General features: G+C 39.3%; 1 protein-coding gene across 1 annotated transcript in view; it reads right to left on the minus strand.

The window, feature by feature from the left end:
* The window catches only part of LOC122810373 (mixed lineage kinase domain-like protein), a gene marked incomplete in the record, with an annotated part of 573,260 nt that overhangs the window by 210,580 nt on the left and 342,300 nt on the right, over window positions 1-20,380 (minus strand). The window contains 1 exon segment of the mRNA XM_044081960.1: window positions 9,563-9,711. Coding sequence (XP_043937895.1) covers window positions 9,563-9,711 — 149 coding nt within the window.

Genomic DNA, 20,380 nt, shown 5'->3' on the forward strand with positions numbered 1-20,380 from the left:
AGCACTATGGAGAATGTGGGAAGAGGGTGAACCCCTTGTCACAGTATAGGAGGCTAATGCACATATTAAGAAAGAGGTAGATCATATTCAGTGTAAGAATTGGAGGAGGAGAGCAAACAGTGACACTGGTATAGAGATAATCAACACATTTGTTCATAGGTTCATAGGTGTTTACTAGGCTAATGACCACAAGGGCCTTTTTAAGCCTAGCCATGCATCCCAAATCTCTAACAAGTTCTGATACCTTTGATAAGTGTAAGCATGGGCCTGGGAGATGAACCATTTACAGGTTACCTGTGTTCACTAGAAACACAGGTGCCAAACAAGGGATGGATTTCCGGTTTCCCATCCAATTGCGCAAGTTGCACTTGAATTGGGTTAGGGAGGAACTCTGCTTCACTTGAATGGGGAGCCTGTTCCATAGATGGGGTAATCTCTGGGATACATACGTATCTCACCAGAAGGTCCTACTTATATCACAAGCAAGGTTTAAGTCTTTAGAATGGGTAATTCTGGTGCTGTTTGAATGAGGTCCATCAGAGTGGGGTCTGACAATGCCCTGTATGCAAGGCATAGATCTCACCTCAAAAGTATGTAGGAGACAGAATACAGGAATAGGGCCTTAAGGTGGTCTGCATAGGACATATTACTTATGCCCTGTATTATTTTAGTGAGGAGTCTCTGGACATTCCAGTTGTTGGATATGCTTGGTTAGGTACAGACCAAAGTGGGCATTGTACTCAATGATAGGTCTGATGAATGCTGAATACAGTGAAACAATGACTTCCTTGGACTTAGATGCCATACCTTTGTTTATAAGTTGCACAACATAGAATGATTTCCTCACCACTGTAGACACATGATGATCAAAGGTTAGATTACTATGTATGTGTGTCCCTAGGTCCCTGACATCTGGATCATCTCTAAGGTGTGTGTTGTCAATATGATAGTTACCAGGGATGAATGACTTTCCAAAGGATACTATTATGCATTTCTTGGCATTTAGTGTTAGTCCATGGCTCTGACACTAGTTATTTTTCTGTGTCAGCCCCTCCTGGAGAACATTTGTGTCAGTGTGAGATTCAATGACCGCTCTTAATTGCAATCATCTGCAAATTTAGTCAGCCAAAGACCACTGACATTGGCCTTGACATCTGAGAAGTAAATGCCAAAAAGGAGCGGTTCAAGGACTGATCCCTGAGGGACTCCACTTGTGACTGGCCTCTTTGTAGAGGTGGACTCCCCAATTCTAACTTCCTGGGTCCTGTCTTTGAGCCAGTTGGCTATCCACCGGGTGACATATAGGTTTATACCTAACCTCTTGAGTTTGTCAACAATGCCTGAATGGGGTATTGTATCAAATGCCTTGGCCAGGTAAAGGTAGGCAGTGTGAACGATTTTGCCCTCATCCACTGCTTTGGTGACCCTCTCAAAGAAGTCCACTAGGTTTAGTAGGCATGATCTGCCCTTGATGAAACCAAACTGGGTTGGGTCCAGTGTCTGGAGGTTTACTGTATCTCTGTTGATCATCTCCATGATCATTCTTTCCATGGCTTTGCCTATAAGACTAGTAAGACTTATGGGTCTGTAGTTGCCCCCCCCTTTGTGCAGAGGGATGACTGTTGCCTTTCTCCATTCATGAGGCACAAAGCCTGTTTGGAGGCTACAGTTAAATAGTAATTCTAGAGGCCCTGATAGGTCATGTTTCATGCTATTTAGAAGGCATCCTGGGATATTGTCTGGGCCCATTAATGCAGTGTTCTTGGTTTTAGAGAGAGCATTAAAGATCTGTTCCCTAGTGATAGTAGGGGGCTCCCTAGTGATAGTGGCGGAAATTGAGAGAAAGGAACTGGTACTGCAACTACAACATAAACTAGAATGTGATTATGATTGGGCATTAAACAGGATCCTGTCTGGTATCAGATGTAAGACCCAGCAGTGGAGCAGCAGAACCCCGAAATGAAAAATATGTCAGTATAAGACTTAGGATGAACTGAGAGGAAATGCTGAAGTAAAGGCCAATTCAATTCCGAAGTACTTACTTTATTTTATTTATATTTGTTTACTGGGGTGGTGCACTTATCAATATCGACCAATTTCAGGCTCCGCCTACAGTGATATACAAGACATATTGGCACAAGATAGAAACAGAGAAAAAAAAGTCACTTGAGTGAATATACCTTTATTGCATTATCACTTGTGACATATGCAAACTTACATTTACATATAAGTAATCAAACCATATTAACAAGTTCACATTTACAAGCATTATACATCACATATATTGTTCTATACCAAATAAACTTATGTAAAGCAAGTTTACATAAATTGTTCAGTTCCTGACTTCTCTAAAACCTCATTCCTCTTACAAAAACATTTTTCTACATGTATTATTTCTACAATTTCCATTTTTTCACTTCAACTTTATTGAAAACTGGCTCAGTGGCAATTAACTTTTCCTAAATCCACAGAGGACTACATTACCCTTATTTCTCCCCAAATCGAACACACACATAAAAGAAACCTTCAAAATATCCTGTCTCAGCAATACTGAAACAGAAGTTGTGCCACACACTAAGTTATTCAGTCACAATGGATGATCAACTGAAATTTTTTCTTTATATTTAAAATTGCATAAAAAACACACTAAAGACTTGGTATGCTCTACAGATCAAAATGATTTTTTACCAACACCTAAAGTGTTACTGTTGCTAATACATACCTCCTTCCATCTCTACCTTATGCCTCACCCATTTTCATCAATATTCAGAGCTCTCTAAGATCAAAACATGAGCTCTGCTATAGCAAAGTAGCTAGACTTGCAGCCAATCAGACATAACAGCTCCTATCACTGCTCTGCACTCATATCTTTAAACTGGCTTGCGTTACTTCAGTACCTCAAGTTTACTCATCTCCTCCATGGTCATAAAATGACATACAAATCCTCATCCTGTCCAGTAACCAGCACCATTCTTACTCATGACCAGCTAGACCACCCTCTTCTCTCATCTGAGAAACACCTTCTTGAAATATATAAATCAAAAAAATCCATAGCTCAAAGCCTACATTCCTACTCAGTGGCCACAGCCTGGAACATATTCCCGTAGACATTAGACAGAAATTCCTCCTCAGTTCTTGGCTCTGTGCATGTCTTACACCAGATTTGTACTACCCATTATTTATTTTCCTTCTGTTTTCCTTGCGTTTCCTCTGTTCTTTCTCCTTTTTCTCTAATCTGCCAAATTTCCAACCATTTCTTCTGTGTCTCCCTACTATAACTTTTTTTTCCTCTCTCCCCAAGTGTAATAATTCTTACCATTAGCTCAGTCGTAACATCCATCTCTTACACATTTACCAGCTGTTCTCACTATTGAAAGTATCTTATTTTTGGTGTTCAATATTTCATTCAATGTTCCACTGGTTTGACTATATTTATATCTTGTATATTGATTATCCTGTTATCTGTAAGTTTTGCCCTATCTTTTCCCTATTGTACAAGTCCACTGTTATGTTATATTGTTCTTAGTGTACTAATATTCTTTTGTTTATGAAGTGAATTATGTCTGTGGCGCTTTTCTCCTCAGGCTTCCACTGAAAATGGGAATCGTGCCCTGTCAGACTTTCCCAATAAACAAATGTTAAATAAATACATAAAATAATTTATTCCAATGTTTTTCTGAAGACCCTTCCTGTTCTTTTATCTCCGTTACAATATTCACTATTTCAGGTATAGTTTAGACTTTAATTTCCCTTTTCTAGTAATTGCTTTTTTGTCAACCCCCTGAATTAAACTTAAGAAGGCCTTACTACATGTAGACAATTAGGATCCTGTATCCCAGCTCAAAAAAAAAAAATCACGTCCTTAGTTACACTCATTTGCTCACCCCACATTCCTGACAGAGTACTCTTTAGGGAATTTTCAAAGTCTGCCAACTCATTACACTCCGAAAACATATGCTCCCAGATACCTCTTTCTTTCCCATTATACCTCCAGCATTTGCCATCTACCTTAGGAAAAAATCTTTGGAGTCTACTTGGGGTATAAAAGTATCTATGCAAACACTTCCAGGGAAAAATCCTAAATCCTCTAGATTTTGTTGCATATTTGGGAGCCAGACACACATCCTCCCATTGTTTCTTTGTGAATTGCTTATCTAATCTCTCTTTCTCTCTATTTGGACAGTTCTGTCTTTGAGAAACAAACAAGCAGTTCACAAAACTTGTGTTATTTAGTTCCACATTTCAACTAAGTTGCATACACATCTATTGTTACTACTGGCCCTTGGTTTCTGGAAGAAAAATAAATAATGATTTTATGACAGATTTTTCTTAATGTCACAACATTGCTCAAATCTATCTTTTATGCTTGCTTAATGAGTTTTTCATCATTAATAAGATAAAATGTGTTAAATGCCTTTATGGCATTATCTCCAGCTATGTGAAGAGATATGGCTTCTTGCACTTTGCTGTCTTCTGATTTGCCAGAAAAACAACACAAAATTATTAAAGCTTCAGAGTCCATTTCCAGTTTTCTGCTAGATAAAGCTATTGGTGGGTTACATTATAAAACATCTGCCATCATGAAGATTCCACTGTTTTGAAGTTTAAAAAATGTTTGCTCAAATGTCTTGTTTTGCTACGTATTTGAAGCATATAATGACTGCTTAACTAAGATACTTCTGGAATATGTAAGTGGCATCTTTTCTCAGTTGTTTGTTATTTGGTTTGCATCAGTTTTCCCATCATGTCATTAATTCAACATTTCTGTTTCAGATTTGACCATTAGTCTAATGGCTATGTATCAGTGAGTTTTCTCATTTCGTTATTTTTTGACAATGGTAGCATGGTCCAACCCAGCCTCTTCACCCTGTCTGAATACAGAAGCTATTTTGCTAGTAGAGCCATGCATAACACCTAAACTGTGACCAAGTTCCACTTTCACCGCTTTTGCACACCATGTAAAACGTCTGAGTTTGTCCTCTTGACCGTTATTAGCCCACACCAGGCAATTTGTAAGGATGCTAAGGAGAACTAATTTTGTGTGTCCAGTGGCTGTACTGACATGGCACAGAGTTGCCTGAAGAAGGAAGCCACATAATGTGCAGTATGCACTACCATTAAGGGTACCTTAAGCAGGCATTGAGCTATTTATTTTGCATTAAAGTAATTGGCTATCTTTCAAGTGTATACAGTTTGTCCATTTTCATTATAGTAATATGTAGTGATGGAAGGGCACACCTTTGTCAAGATAAAGACCTGGTATTTTACGGAAAAAAATTGAAGAGAGGGACATGTAAGGCGTTAAGCAGCAGCAGTCTGGAACATTGTGGTAGGAGATTTGTCTGCCAAAGATTATTATTTTTACTTTATTTCTGTTTAGTAATAGATTGTTTAGGGCATTTAGCATTGTGAGGTACTGGGATCTGAATGGAAATGGTCCTCCGTCTAAACTAATCGAACTTGTGAGGTCAGTAGGACACCCGTTAGAAAGGAGAGTGCACCTTGGACTTGCCTCATTTCCTTTTATTGAGAAAGGGAGAATTAATGCTTAGTAAATATATGTGTTAGTGTGGGTCTGGGTGTAGGGGTGACACAGGTCCCATACATAGGCATTCTGCTGCCCAAATAATGAAGTTAGTGGAGAGAAGGGAAAAAGAAACAGGAAGAAAACATACCCCTCAACCTCATAGCACATGAAATCTGGACAAAGCCTAAAATACTGGTGGGTCAAAGGCCCAAATGTAAATACAGGTTTTAAATATTATACTTGGAAAGAAGCTAGAATAACAGGATTTGTCTTAGCATGCACTTTCTGAAGGCTATGATGTCTGAAAATCAAACGTGTCAGAATTTAGTGACTCCAATCCTCAGAGATTTGCCAGAAAACCACACATTTTATTTTATTATTTTTTTAAACACCTTTTTTGAATTATCACTTATGAGGAACAGACCAAAAATATGAGGCAAAAATCTGGACATGAGAGCCATGGCAAGAAACCTTTAATGTGGGTTTTCCTAAAAAACAGAGCTAATGGAAGGAAGTCTGTACTGTAGCAGTGATCACTGTATTAGAACACATACTGCAATTGTGAGTTTATGACACAACTATTATTGCATTCATCAGAAGGATTACTGTTGTAGTACAACTCATCATAAATGACAACAATACAAATATAGTAGACAACATGACTTCTGATCCAGGGTGAAGGAGCTAACAAGCTCTGTAGGACACCAGTTCCACGTGAGTTCTACTTTTAGAATTGGGGTTGAGTTTATAGTGCTTGGAAAAATATGGACAGAATTACATGTGGCTGCTTCACAGATACTTTGAAGGGATACATTCAAAAAGTAGGCTGGTACAATGGCTGCTGCTCTACTAGAATGAATACCCATTTGGCCTTGCAAAAGCTTCCCATGGCAATCATAGCAAAGGAGAGTAAGTCTCATCGCAACCACAACAGATGGGAGTAAGTCCCATGGCAACCATAACACAGGGGAGTAAGCCCCATGGCAACCATAACAGAGGGGAGCAAGCCCTATGGCAACCATAACACAGGGAAGTAAGCCCCATGGCAACCATAACAGAAGGGAGCAAGCTCCATGGCAACCATAACACCATGGCAACCATAACAAAGGGGAGTAAGCCCCATGGCAACCATAACCAAAGGGAGTACAATCAGTCAGCAATTTAGAAAAAGCTGGTTTTGGCAATGGCTTACTTTGTTTACATGATTTATAAGTTAATAAGGGCTGCTCTGAATTCCAAGTTTCTGCTTCTAGCCAGAGCATGCTCAGGTGTCTACATACATCCTACAAACATAAAATCATCTTCCATTTGGTCAGTGCTTGCAGAGAAATACTACTAGTTTTGATTCAGAGTTGTTTCAGACATCATATAAAAGATGAATTGTATTGGTGGAAAACATGTGCAAATTTTTATTGCTATATGAGTCTGAAGGCAGTTCAGAAATTATGTAGGCAGATATGGGACCTACTAGAAATACAATTTTCAGAGAGAAGAATTTCATGTAACAAGAAGTATATTGTTCAAAGGCAGGTAAGGTTAGCTTCTTAATGGATAAAATAAGGTCCTGTGGTAGAGTGATGGGTGTCCTAGGAGGGCTTAAATGAAGTGATCTTTCAGGAATAAAATTTACTAGAGGATAAGCAGTATAAGCAGCAAAAATGTAGGGGTCTGTTGGAAGATATTTGCAATTTGCATATAAGTGCACTTTAACTGAGGCATATATTAGGCCTTATTATATAAAGATGTCAAACAGCTGAGGACCTAGGGCACTGTATTTACTTCTGGTATAACATGAGAAGAAACGCATTATGAAGAAAACACTTTCCATTTACTTAAGTCAGGTTTTATACATGTAGGCATGTGGGCCCCTTGCAATATGCCTAATAATATTGAGGAAACCCTATCTCAATGAGAGATCAAGGTTTTAGCCTCTAAGCAGCTAACTTGAGGCTCCTAAAGTCTAGGTGTGTCAATGCACTCTTCTGTTCGGTCAACATGGAGAAGGTGGTTGATAGGATGGGACATACCCTCTTCTTCAGCTAAACATGAAGAGAGCTGTTAGAAAGCATTTGTTACCCAGGGTCACTTGCATGGATATGACGGACATAGCTTCTTCAGTTGATGATTTAGAAAAGAAGCAACAAGATCTACCTTTGAAGGACCCCAAAGAGAAGGAAGTTGTGAAACACCTGTGTGTCCAATCTGCATTTGTGAGGGTTGGGAGGACTTATTTATTTTATTTACAAAGACATTTTCCTCAAAGGGGATTTACAAAAAGAAGACGTATTAGGAGGCTGTTCTGGATTGCTAGGTTTCATACAGTCATTGCTAGTCTGCAGTACATTCCCCCTACATGTTTACATACCACATAAGTGTTGCAGTGGCCTTGGTTAAGGTCTGCAACCTTCTTGTTTCAGACAGTCTTTGAGAGTCTTTGCTCTCCAGTTAATGGTCTCCTATGTACACAGACAGGATAGTTAGGAATGTAATGCTTAAGACTGACACACAATAAACACTTGATATAGATGCCTTTATGGGGATCTTCTTCCTACAAAAATGCACCTAGAAACTTCAACTTCTGACAACTATACCAACATCTGAAAAGCTACAATAGGTAAAAACATGGACAATATAATCAAAGAGGTAAGACAGTTTCCCCAGTGGGACACATATTTGAAAACTCTGGAACTCAGGCCAAAGCAAAAAACTGACACATGCAACAAAATATACATCAGTCTGCACTTGTACTGTGGCAAGAACGAACTGCAAATGGCTGGGACAGGTGCCCCTCTTCTACCACTGACATACTGATGCCCCAGTTAGAGGACACCCACCAAACCAAGACAAAAAAATCTGCAAAGATCTGGATGTCAGGTCATGCACAGCTAAAGATCTAAAAGGTTTAGATTAGGGTCAGTATTCCTGTGATGTTGATATGTTTAGTTCTGGCTCTGCAAGGTTTGTAAGTTTATAGCACTTTGTCCAGGAAGGAGCTTGTATGAGCCCCACAAACAGGTCTGATGCAACATTTGTCACAATTTGAAACAACCTGCATCCCTGGGTTGTAGAAGACCTGCATTGCCTGCAATGGAATTTCATTTGAATGACATGACAAAAAGGCAGTTGATCGTGCAAGTAGTTTATAGTGCTGACAACAACCAAGAACAAAGTAAATGCAACAATCACCGATACTCCACAAATATTGCTCTTTTAAGAGATTAGAGCTTTTCTTCATATACTTGTGATGAATTTCATTAGATTAAAATACATCCCCAAAAGTGAATTTAAATCCTAAAAACTTCCTGGTCATGTGATCAAAACTAGCCAATGTCATGAAGTTTATTATGTCATTTCTTATGGATGGGTGCTAGCAAAATATAATAATTTTAGCCTGGGGCTGTGTCACTTTTCATCAGTATTTGCCAATATGTTTGCCTGCAAAGAACTTCCAGTTCATCAACTATTCACTCAGATCACTTGTCATTTTTACTAAAACAACAACAAAAAAACTTCTTAAAATTTTCACAAACTATGGAATACTAAAAAAAAAAAAAAAAAAAGCATTTCTCATATCCTCGTTTTATGCTATAACATTGCTCCTGTATCTTCTTAGGTAATTTCTGCTGTCCACCCCCCACACACATAAAAAATGGGCACGAGTTTTATGTTGCTTAATAAACAATGTTGCATCCATTACAATTCAGTCTGGCAGAACACTGCAATTCCTTGAGAAGATTTTCAGCCACAAATGTGGCAGGCTCTTATCGATTTTGTTGGTGCTTTCACAAAGATTCTGTGGTAAAAATAAAATTGTGCAAGGGTACTGCAGTGTTCAGATATAAATGGAATTGTAATTGTTGCAAAAAAAATTGTTACATAGCTATATTATACCATGATGATTAAAGGTGTCATCGAATAAGAGGTAAAAGTTTTAATTTTCATGATGTAACATTTCTATGTCACATAAAATTAAGAAAGTTGATGGCTTTTAAACAAGATAACATAAAACAGAATATGTTCTAAAGAAAATCTCACCTGTAAATTTCACATGATTTGCTGTAGGGGTGATTGACATTTGACACCTGTTCTGGAGACATATAGGGCAGGAACCTTGTGGATTTCTTTACAGATCTGACACTCCTTTTAAGCGATGTCTCAGTCTTTGCTAACTCAAACCCTGCTAACTGAGCAGAAAAAAATACATTGATGGTGACCAATACTGATAGAGAGAAAAGACATATTTTGAAAAGAACATGGAAAATTAGGACAAGCCAAACAAGTAAAAGATGTTGACTAGAACTTGAATACAAATGCACTAAATATGATTACACTGATACAGTAGAAAAATATGACATTTAAAGCAAGGAATATACAGAAGAGAAATTTCCGCTCACAACCAACTAATATAATCAGGTGATGTTTTGCAGCAAATCACAAAATGAATGACAGAATCCAGTAAAATGGTCTTCAGCAAATGCATTGTAGTACATTATAATTCACTGACATACTCTTTAGTAAGAGCTGGAAAGGGTAACGCAGATTTATTTTTATTGTTTTTTATTTTTACTTTCATTTGAAAGTAGGATAGAACACCAATATAAATGGTCCATTTACAGGTTTAGCCTTGAGAGGTACAATAAGAAAAAAATGTGGTTTACATGGAATAGACTATAGCATAATTTGAGATGAACATCAGAAATCCAACTAGTTAAAGTGAAGTAGTAATATGGAAGAATGTTCCAACATATAATGAAAATATGTTAAAACACTCACAAGAGAATAGCCCTGGGCTCAGGCAGAATTCATTATTGGAGGCTAAACATTGTACACTAAAGCAGCCAAATGCTGCAGTTTACATGACCATATAAAATGCAATTCAGACACAAGTTTAACCACAATGAGGCAAACCACATTATTGGCTAATTTGCATGTCTCTGAATCGGGTGTAATTGCCAGCAGAGCTAAATGCCACTTTTCTGTCTGTAATTACCACAGATCTTCCATGTATTGCAATGGTACAGGCACGCCCCTAATTCACTCTCCCATACACATGTTGTCATTCACGTACATGTGTGCGCACGCACGCGCACACACACATACACACACACACTGTCATACGAGACCACAGATATACATGTAGACATGTATACACACTGCCAGACACACACACTTACATCTCTCACTACTAAATTTCCACTTCATCTTACCTATCCTTATCTGTATTGTGGTCTCCCCCACTGACTCTAATGAAAGAATTCAGCGTTTTGGATGTGCTAACATGGCCAGGCATGGTAATTTACACAGCTGAGCAATTCTTAGAATTGCTTGGTTGTATAACTCCCTTCTTGCAAGCATTTGCAGGGGAGAGCACTTGGCTAATTAGCATTAGCTGCTCCCCCAAAGTGCCTCATTAGCATTTAGTGTGGTCATGAAGAGGGCCTCCCCATGGTGATTCTACTAAGAGTGGAGAATCATTGCAGTTGGCCTGTCTTTGAATCAGAAAGGACATCCACAAGTGGTCGGTGCCATGTGTTGGGGCTTACTACATATGGTAGGCCTTTCTTAATCCCAGTACAGAAATGTGGACTATAGAACATTTATAAGGAGAGGAGGGGAAAGAGTGCTGAAAAGGAAAGTGGTGAAGGGAGATCATTACAGTAGTATTAAGGAAGTGGGAGAAGGATGGAAAATGAGAACCATTAAACAAATTGTATGAAGTGGTTATGCTTTCAGCAGAGTGTGAAGTACGACAAGTAGTGGTTTGCATCTAACATGGTTCCTTGTCCTGGTAGGTTTTAAATGTAACTTGTTCTTGCAGGTGTTTCTTGAGTTGGTGCCTGAGTTTCTTGTAGAGAGTGATTTCTTTAAATGTTACCGATAGTGCCTTTCATATTTGTATGGCTCATCTCAGATAGATTATGAAGCATATATCAGTCACGCTTAAATGCCTTTGTAACCAAGAAGTGATAAATATGCTGTTCTACTTTTTAATGTAAATAATATAGAAAAATGCAAACTCTTTCAAAGTAGAAGCATATGGCATTATCTCAAAACAATGGCAACTGTCTGTGGAATTAGATTCTGAAGGGGAACTGATGGCTTAACCTAACCAATGCAAAATGATACCCGGTGGAATTCTTTTAATATGCCTAATGAGCCCCCCACACACACACACACACACAAAAACAGTCTTTGAAATGGAGCTAGGTGAAATATTGTGGCTATAGATAGGCCATATTGGAGTCCATGAAAGAAAGAGGGTTGTTAGTCTGTTATCTCTCATACCCTCCTGTTAGCTTGTGTATTCCAACAGACTACTAATCCCAACATGTCTCTGTAAGAACTCCCATGCCCATCTATGTCACTTCACAACTCAGGCTTGTCGGTCTGCTTTTGAAAGTAATTATTTTTATACAAATGGTTAGAATGGATGAGTCGTCTCACATGGCCCCAGGCTTGCCCCCTGTAACAACAGATGCACTGTTTCTTTTGTGTGTTTGCCAATGTTACAAGATTTGAGCATGTGGGCTTGAGCTTCTGCATTTAGGATCTACAATTTGCAACCTTGAACCCCCAGGGTTCCAGGTTACAAACTTAACATTCTAAAATGCATGAAACACACAAGACTAAGCTCTCTTGTTCAAATTTTGTAACTTAAAACTGTTAAAAAGAAAAAGCAACAGTGTTTTTTTTTGATGGAACCTGAACTACATGAGATCATGAATAGTTGGGATTGAAGAATTTCACTTTTCCAACTGTAGAGCGAACTCAGTGTTGGAATATACAAGTAGTTGGGGGTGTTGGACATGCAGGGGGACTTGACCCCGACAAAAACAGGTGCACTGTTTCTTTTCTGTACTATCCAAGGTTACACGATTCAAGTACGTAAGCCTGATCTTCTGTGTTTTGTGTATTTAGGATGTCAAGTTTGTAACCTGGACCTGTTAACACTGATGCAGATAGCAAATGTGTACTAAAGAAATGCAGTAGTTGTTTTCAGTAGCTGATGAGGCAATCTTTTCCATTTATTTTATTATGATAAGATGCTACCATGGCTACAAGGTCTGAGCAAATTCAGCCATTTAAGTGGCCTTCACAGCCTTTTCTTACTATGAAAAACAACAAACAAGTCAGTCTCTAAAAATATTATTGTTAATAATAATAATAATAATAATAATAATAATAATAATAATAATAATAACTGAGCTTTGTTGCTGTTGAACAAAATGCTGTCTATGAAGCTGGGAAATTGACTTTTGACTTAAAAATGAAACAGATGTTTACAGGAATTACACAATACATGAACTACAAAATGCAAAAAGAAAGATCTAGCATGGCACAGGCAGACATCAGTTTTCTGGAGGGAATGTACAGACAACCTAAAGGGATGGGCATCTACTTGGCTTAGAGGGGAAGGGTGCTGAAATGTGTAAGTCTTGCTGAACATCAAAACTTTTACAACAATACTCCCAGCAGCACTACCACTGTAACAGCAATTTATATGACAAATATCAGAATATATTGTCATACTGTTTTAGCTGTTGATTAAATATTAATTGTTGTGACTGAACAAAACTACTTCATAAACTAAAATCCATTACACTCACTATTGGCAGTCTTCCTTCAGAGTACATTAACATGCTTGTTGAGCTTTTAACATATGCTTTTGTCAATCCTCATCAACAGATTAAGCCAAGAAAACTATATCCACATTTTCTGGAAAAAGTCATAATTTACTTACACAAAGAAGGAGGAGATGCCACTGAATCGGGTAATTGCTGTCCTATTGTCATATTTTATCCATTATCAAAAATCCTTGGAAAGTATTTATAGTCCCAACTTCTCAAAGGCTTAAAAGATTGCCCAGCATAGTTTGCATCTACTCCACAACACTACCATAGCTCTCCTTAACTTCACCATCATATCACCCTCGCCAGCGACTCTGGAAAGTTTCTTTCTTCTCTCTTCCTTGACTTATCTAAGGTGTATGACATTGTACCACATCAGATTCTTCTCAGTAGGCTACATTAATTAGGCCTTGAAACCCATCCTTTTCCTGGTTCCATGCCTACCTTTCTAACAAGGTATAGGCAGTAAAATGGCAGAAATGTCAATCACCATTTCTGCCTATTCTGTCAGTGTACTACATGGCTCAGTTTTGGACTCCATACTGTAAGATTTTTATTTATGACTGTGATGGCCTCACTACCTCAGGCCAATAATCAAGGAGACTCAATTCTCACCACTGACACCAGCGAGAGATAGCCACTAAAACAGAAATTGATTTACATAGTATTTTCTGGTGCAGCTATTTGAATCAAGAGCAATTTCTCCCATGAGCACACTGGGACTGGACTCCCTGTCTCTCCAGGTCCCAAAAGGGACTCACTTTGGAGCACTGAGTCTCACTTCAAAGTAGCTGGCACATACACACCTGGGTATTTGATTTTCACATACCCACACTCTTGAGACAGGCTGGTACAGATTTACCCTTTATGCCCAGACTATAAGTTAACCATGCTGCCACCAGTCAAGCACTTTCAGGCTTTTACAAGGGTTTCCAATTATACTGAGTAAAATCAATACTAATACAAATGGTAGAAATAACCAAAGCAGCAAGGCTTTATGGAGTGGCCATGATGTCTCTAAAATAAGCACAAGTACTCTCAAGATGATAAAAGTATTCCCTAAAAGACCAGCCATAATGAAAGGTATAAAATATTTAATAATAAATAATAAAATAGAATAATATGAGGATACTAAATATCTAAGTGCAATAAACATCAAAGTTTCAATCACAAGAAAAATAAAAATAACACAGTTGGAAAGATTCAAATACATGCAGAAAAAAACACTACTTAACTAATCTCGCTCTATTTCCTGACTGTGTAAAGAATAACTGTTCCCTAGCTGACTTAATCAATACAGCAAGGCAAGATGATATGCTGAGATGCTTACTTCTAATTAACTGAAATGACAGTGATAACTCTCATAGATATTTATATTAGGTTCCAAAGAAAAGAAAACAATCTGCTGAGAGTTCCATCCCCTCAGTGTTGGTTATGTAATGACATCACATTTGATCACCTGACTCTCGTACAATTTATACTCAGAGCTTTGCTAAGATCTGTTGCAGTATCTGAAAGCTACAGAACAATTTCAAAAACTTCTACTCTTCCCTTCCAGAATTCTTTGTTTAAACATTTAATCAGTTACAATAGTACTGTTGATTAATTTTTAACAAAAATATCTGTACAAGTCACTGTGATAGTCAAATAACAATTATTTACAAAACTCCAGCTAACTATGCTGGCATATGTTACACATGCACTGCCCTATTCAGCATGGCACAGATGGCAATACCTCACATCATCACATCAATGCCTACACTGCTACTAATGACAACTTTCATTCAGTATGCTGATGATGCTACCCTAATGAACATTGTAAAGTACTTCTCAAAACATCAATAAAAGACCCAACAAAGTGTTTTCTTTAAAAAAACTGGCTCAGTAATTCGTACCTCCTCTGAATGCCAAGAAATCCAATGTATTGCTTTTCACACCAGCATCTGCATCCTTTAAAAAAATAACTTTGTCTTCTCAAACAGTCCTATCAAAATTATGTCTCACACAAAACTACTTATTATCATTATGGATAACCATCTAAACTTTGATATTCAAATACAATAAGTTATCAAGAAAGCCAATACAAAACGTGGACTCCTATACCATAGTGAATACTTTTTAAGTATAAAAAAAACAGCCCCCCCCCCCGGATTTATTAATCTTCCATGCAGAACTAGTCTACTCCTGCACAGAAGTGGCTGCTTAGGAGCAGGACAGCAGCACACCATGCATATTAATGAAGGCATGCTGCCCGACCTCTGAGGCATAGACAGAGTGTGTATGAGTGAAGGGGTCATGTCTGAGAGCAGAGCACTCAGAACAAACATGCCCCTGCAAAGTGGAACAGCAGAAAGTAGAAATAAATGAGCGAGGCTGCTCGTAGGTGTCTGCATATACCCACCAACAGTCCCCCGTGTGTACAACAGCAACAGTACATATAAATAAACTGAAAAAAACCCGTCATATTTATCATAAATCCAAGTACAGCTAACCGTAGGTGCGCGGGTGTGCCCATCGTTTAGCTATGGTTAAAGCAGTTGAAAAGGCCGAAGAGTGTAACAAGGAAGATATATGCAAATGAAGCAGCACAGCAATAGTGTAGTGGGCAGGGTGTCTGCCTAATGAGCAGCCATTCCCAGTTCGAGTCCCACTGCAGCACATACCATTCTCCATGTGAAATCTGTATATGAACATTTTTTCTCATATATTTCCCGTATAACCTTCTAAAATAGCATGTGAAATGGACGACTGTATTAATAAGGCACTAGTAAGCAGGTGTAAGTACAAATAAGCAGTAGTAAGCATATATAAGCACTTGTAAGCATGTGTAAGTGCATTTGCGTGGGGATAAGCATTACCTACACACATTAAGAAAAGTAGAAGATAATTGAGTATTAGAAACTGTAACCAGAGGTTAGCAGTGCTTAGCTCCGCGCAAACCTGTGCACACCCCCGTACAACCACTTTAATGTGCCGTAATCCCTCAGTACCTAATGGCCCATGTTCTTCCCAGCAACAAAATAAACAGCTCCTGCAAGGCTTGAACCAAGGACCCTGCACACCATAGACAAAGGGAATTATCACTAAGCTATGACAGATACAAATAAAGTCGACATTGTCAGAAACATATCATCCGGTCCAGTCATGCAACAGCACAGAGAATATAGACCTAGAGCTAGATGGATGTGTGTGTGCAAATATATTACTATCTAAATGGATACAACATATCGATAGAGGTAGTCACATATATATACATATACATATATATATATATATATATATATATATATATATATATATAACTATCCAGATATATATACATACATATACAAATATATGAACAGATATACATGCAAATGCCGACAACTACACATATATATGTCAACATCCATACGTCCACATACACACAGCAAGTTACACATAAGTACGCAGAGAAATGTCCCCATAGGTATATACGGAAATAGTTAGAAATATGTAAGCAAATATATACACCCACAGAGGTATATATGGCCAGACATCTGTAGATAGCAATGGTAGATTAACAGACACATACATGTCCACATGCACCATGAAAGGCCTTGACAGGCCCCAAACAATATATGTCACATACAAATTGCCATACCCCCCGCCCAGACAAACACGACCGCCCTGCAAAACACTACCAATCTCAATGTACTGTATGTGTGTCACTGAAATAGGGATTTAAATTAGTCCTCAGTCATGTTCCACATGTTTACATTACATCCCCCTCTCCCCCACCCACTAGGCGACCCGAGCAGTACAGGCCCATCCAACCAAGACCATCCATGAGCCATACATGCATTACCCACAGTTCCACTTCCTCCCAACTGCTGCACACACACACAGCCACCATCTCAACCCTGATTACCGGCCTGTAGCTACCACACCACTACACATTGCCTCCCCTCCATACTCCCTCCCTCGGGACCCATCTCTTGTGTTGTCTCGACCCAAATATCCTAGGTCTGGCATACGCCATAGTCCATGCACATAGCCATAGGTACCTATGTAAGTCTGGGTGTAGACAAAAGTTGTATACCCAATGTTCGGGCTGTCCCGCATGGGACGTATGATTACCTGTTACTAGCAATAGATTTCATATGTGGTTCTGTGTACACTAACTGATTTAGTTGCAGGTAACGCAAAGCATATGTGGCACACAAGGTTGGCCAGTAAAGTACACAAAACAGTACCCAGCAATAATGGGCAACATGACAGGATATGTAGCTAAACATGTAGAGGTGTGTGTGTGTGTGTGTGTGTGTGTGTGTGTGTGTGTGTGTGTGTGTGTGTGTGTGTGTGTGTGTGTGTGTGTGTGTGTGTGTATGTATGTGTGTGTGTGTGTTTTATACATATATATATATATATATATATATATATATATATATATATATACCCATAACTACATGGAGAAATACCTCTCCCTCTCCGTAGTACAAATGTATACATACATAGACAGACATATATAAATACCAACATATAGATATATGCATATATAGCCACCCATTCATCCACATGTCATTAAATATATATACAGCAATATATATATATATATATATATATATATATATACATATATGTATGTATATAAATATAGATATATATATATATATATATATATATATATATATATATATATATATATATATATATGGGTCTACTTCATAAGATCGACAGACCATTTGATCGACATTCATTTGGTCGATAGCTCATTTGATCAACAACCAGTATTCAAGGCAAAAAACAGGTAATTGACCCCCCTCCCCAATGTTGTGCAACCCTGGAGTTGATATATATATATATATATATATATATATATATATATATATATATATATATATATATATGTAGTTAGAGGGGTGTGGGGGCAAAGCCCCCACCTAGTTCCATTTAAAACATGAAAATACAACAAAAACTACACACTTTAAATGAAAATAGGTGGGGGGCTTTACCCCCACACCCCCCAAAATGGAGGGCTGTGCCCCCCACACCCCCCCTAACTATATATATCAACTCCAGGGTTGCACAACATTGAGGAAGGGGGTCAAATCCCTGTATATATATGTGTGTGTGTGTGTGTGTGTGTGTGTGTGTGTGTGTGTGTGTGTGTGTGTGTGTGTGTGTGTGTGTGTGTGTGTAAATATACACAGGCATATAGCTAGGATACGATACAGCTGTTAAGGATTACATATGTTCACTGGCCATGCCAATGGGGGTGAGGGGCCCAATCAACAAACGAGTAACACGTAGCATCAACCCCCCCCCCAGCTAGACAGGTGAAACATGCAAACACACAATAAAAGTAAACAAACCACTGCTTCCCGAACTACAGGCAGGATACTACCAGTGGGAGAGACCTGCCAAGTCTAATCTTAAAACAAACACAGGAATGTCCCTTGCAGGACAAGCCAAAAATTATATTGCTATTCAGCCTTCCGGCCATTACACACGGCAGGGCACGCATGTAGCCGGACCACAAGGTTGGGGAAGCCTGATGACTCATGGCGAGACAACATATGTGATGGGTCCCGAGAAGTGGGGACTGGGCAGTCTGTACTGGTGTGTTCAGAACCGACCTGCACCCAGAGTAAGGAAGAGTGCCAAAGAGGAGGTGCGAGTGGGGAACTATGGGTATGTAATTATGGGCCTAGGCATGCAGGTGTTGGCTGTAGCAGTTCTATGTAGACTGCCCCAGGGATGTAAGCAACAGTGTGCATTGAGAAGACCCGACACCTAATGAGCAGCTACACCCGGTAAGAGTCCCACAGCAGCAATGTCTAGTTTACATGGCAAATGACAGTATAACCAGATGTGTTGTTGCAAACCCAATAAATGACACCAAAGAACACATGGTCGCAACACCCCACTGTAGGCATGTAATCCAAACTAATCAGCATCACAAGGAATTATTGCTGTCCTCACCCCCACCCAGGGGTGTGAGTGTCCAGATCTACCCCCAAATGCAGGGTATATACACAGCTGTCACTGTAGAAGAAATGGCCAGCTGTGGACCTTCCCATCAGCCGTCCTGCACAACCTTGGACATGTTCCCTACCATCAACCCCTCTGTGTGGTCCAATAACACCACTTACCTATTGACCCCTGTTTCATTCCTAGTAATGTTCACAGTCACAAGTAGGTGACACCCTCCACACAACTATATTGGCAGAATCTGGAACCCCCAACCCAGGTGTATTACCTCAGCTGTCCCAGATGACACATGTAAATAACACATCAAGGGAAAATTCAAGCACACTTGGATCATCACCTGCTCACCACCTGGTGAAGTTCACCCCCCCCCCAACTAACACTGCCACACCAAATACTGACACTGACACCTGCTGTCCTGCCACACATACATTTCATAACACCCTGCAAACCTGCACTACTGCTCCCCCACCAATCAGTCGAACTGCCTACTATACAGTTAAAATGTCCCCCATCCACCTACTCGCTTACACCTCCACTATTCACATCTACTCTACCACACAGGTATGGCATTAATAAACCTAACCCGAATACCTGAGTGTAACCTATCCAGAACTGCTAAACTGGAATCCCACTTCACCTTACACTGACCTTTGTGAACAGTCATACATGACATGTACACCTGACTTAAGCATGTATAATACCAACATGTTCATGAAGTAGCATGGGAGTATGTGGCAGCAAGCGGGAGTACACCTGTTTGGGCGGTGGTAAGCAATGCCCACACTGGTTAAGCAATCTGGAGGCCAACCTAGTGTAAGACGCCATAACCAGAGGTCAGCAAGTCTGAGCCTCGCTCACACCAGCGCATACCCGCAGTGCCTTAGGCACGCTGTAGCCCACAGCCCTCATCATGGCCAGTAACAACATAATCAGCACTCACAGGTCCCCCCCCCACCCTGCACACTATAGTCCAAGTGAGTTACCACAAAGGCATGGCAGATATACAATCAGCTGCTGTTATCACAAACGTATCATCCGGCACAGTCAGTCAACAGTATAGGAAATGTATGTAAGTATGTACATAAATGCAAGCAAACATGTGCACACTGCTCAATCACAGTATTCTGAGCAGTCTATGAGTATCAGTGAACAGTGCCTGTCCACACATACTGTGAGAACAGTAGTCTTGTATAATACTGATGAGAGGAATGGAAAACGGGGCACACCATGGGGGCTTGCTTCATCCATGGAAGTGGGAGATGAGGTTGGTCTG

The sequence above is a fragment of the Protopterus annectens genome, chromosome 8.part1 (genome assembly GCF_019279795.1).
Source record: "Protopterus annectens isolate FY-2018-M chromosome 8.part1, PAN1.0, whole genome shotgun sequence".
In the NCBI taxonomy this organism is placed as follows: domain Eukaryota; kingdom Metazoa; phylum Chordata; order Ceratodontiformes; family Protopteridae; genus Protopterus; species Protopterus annectens.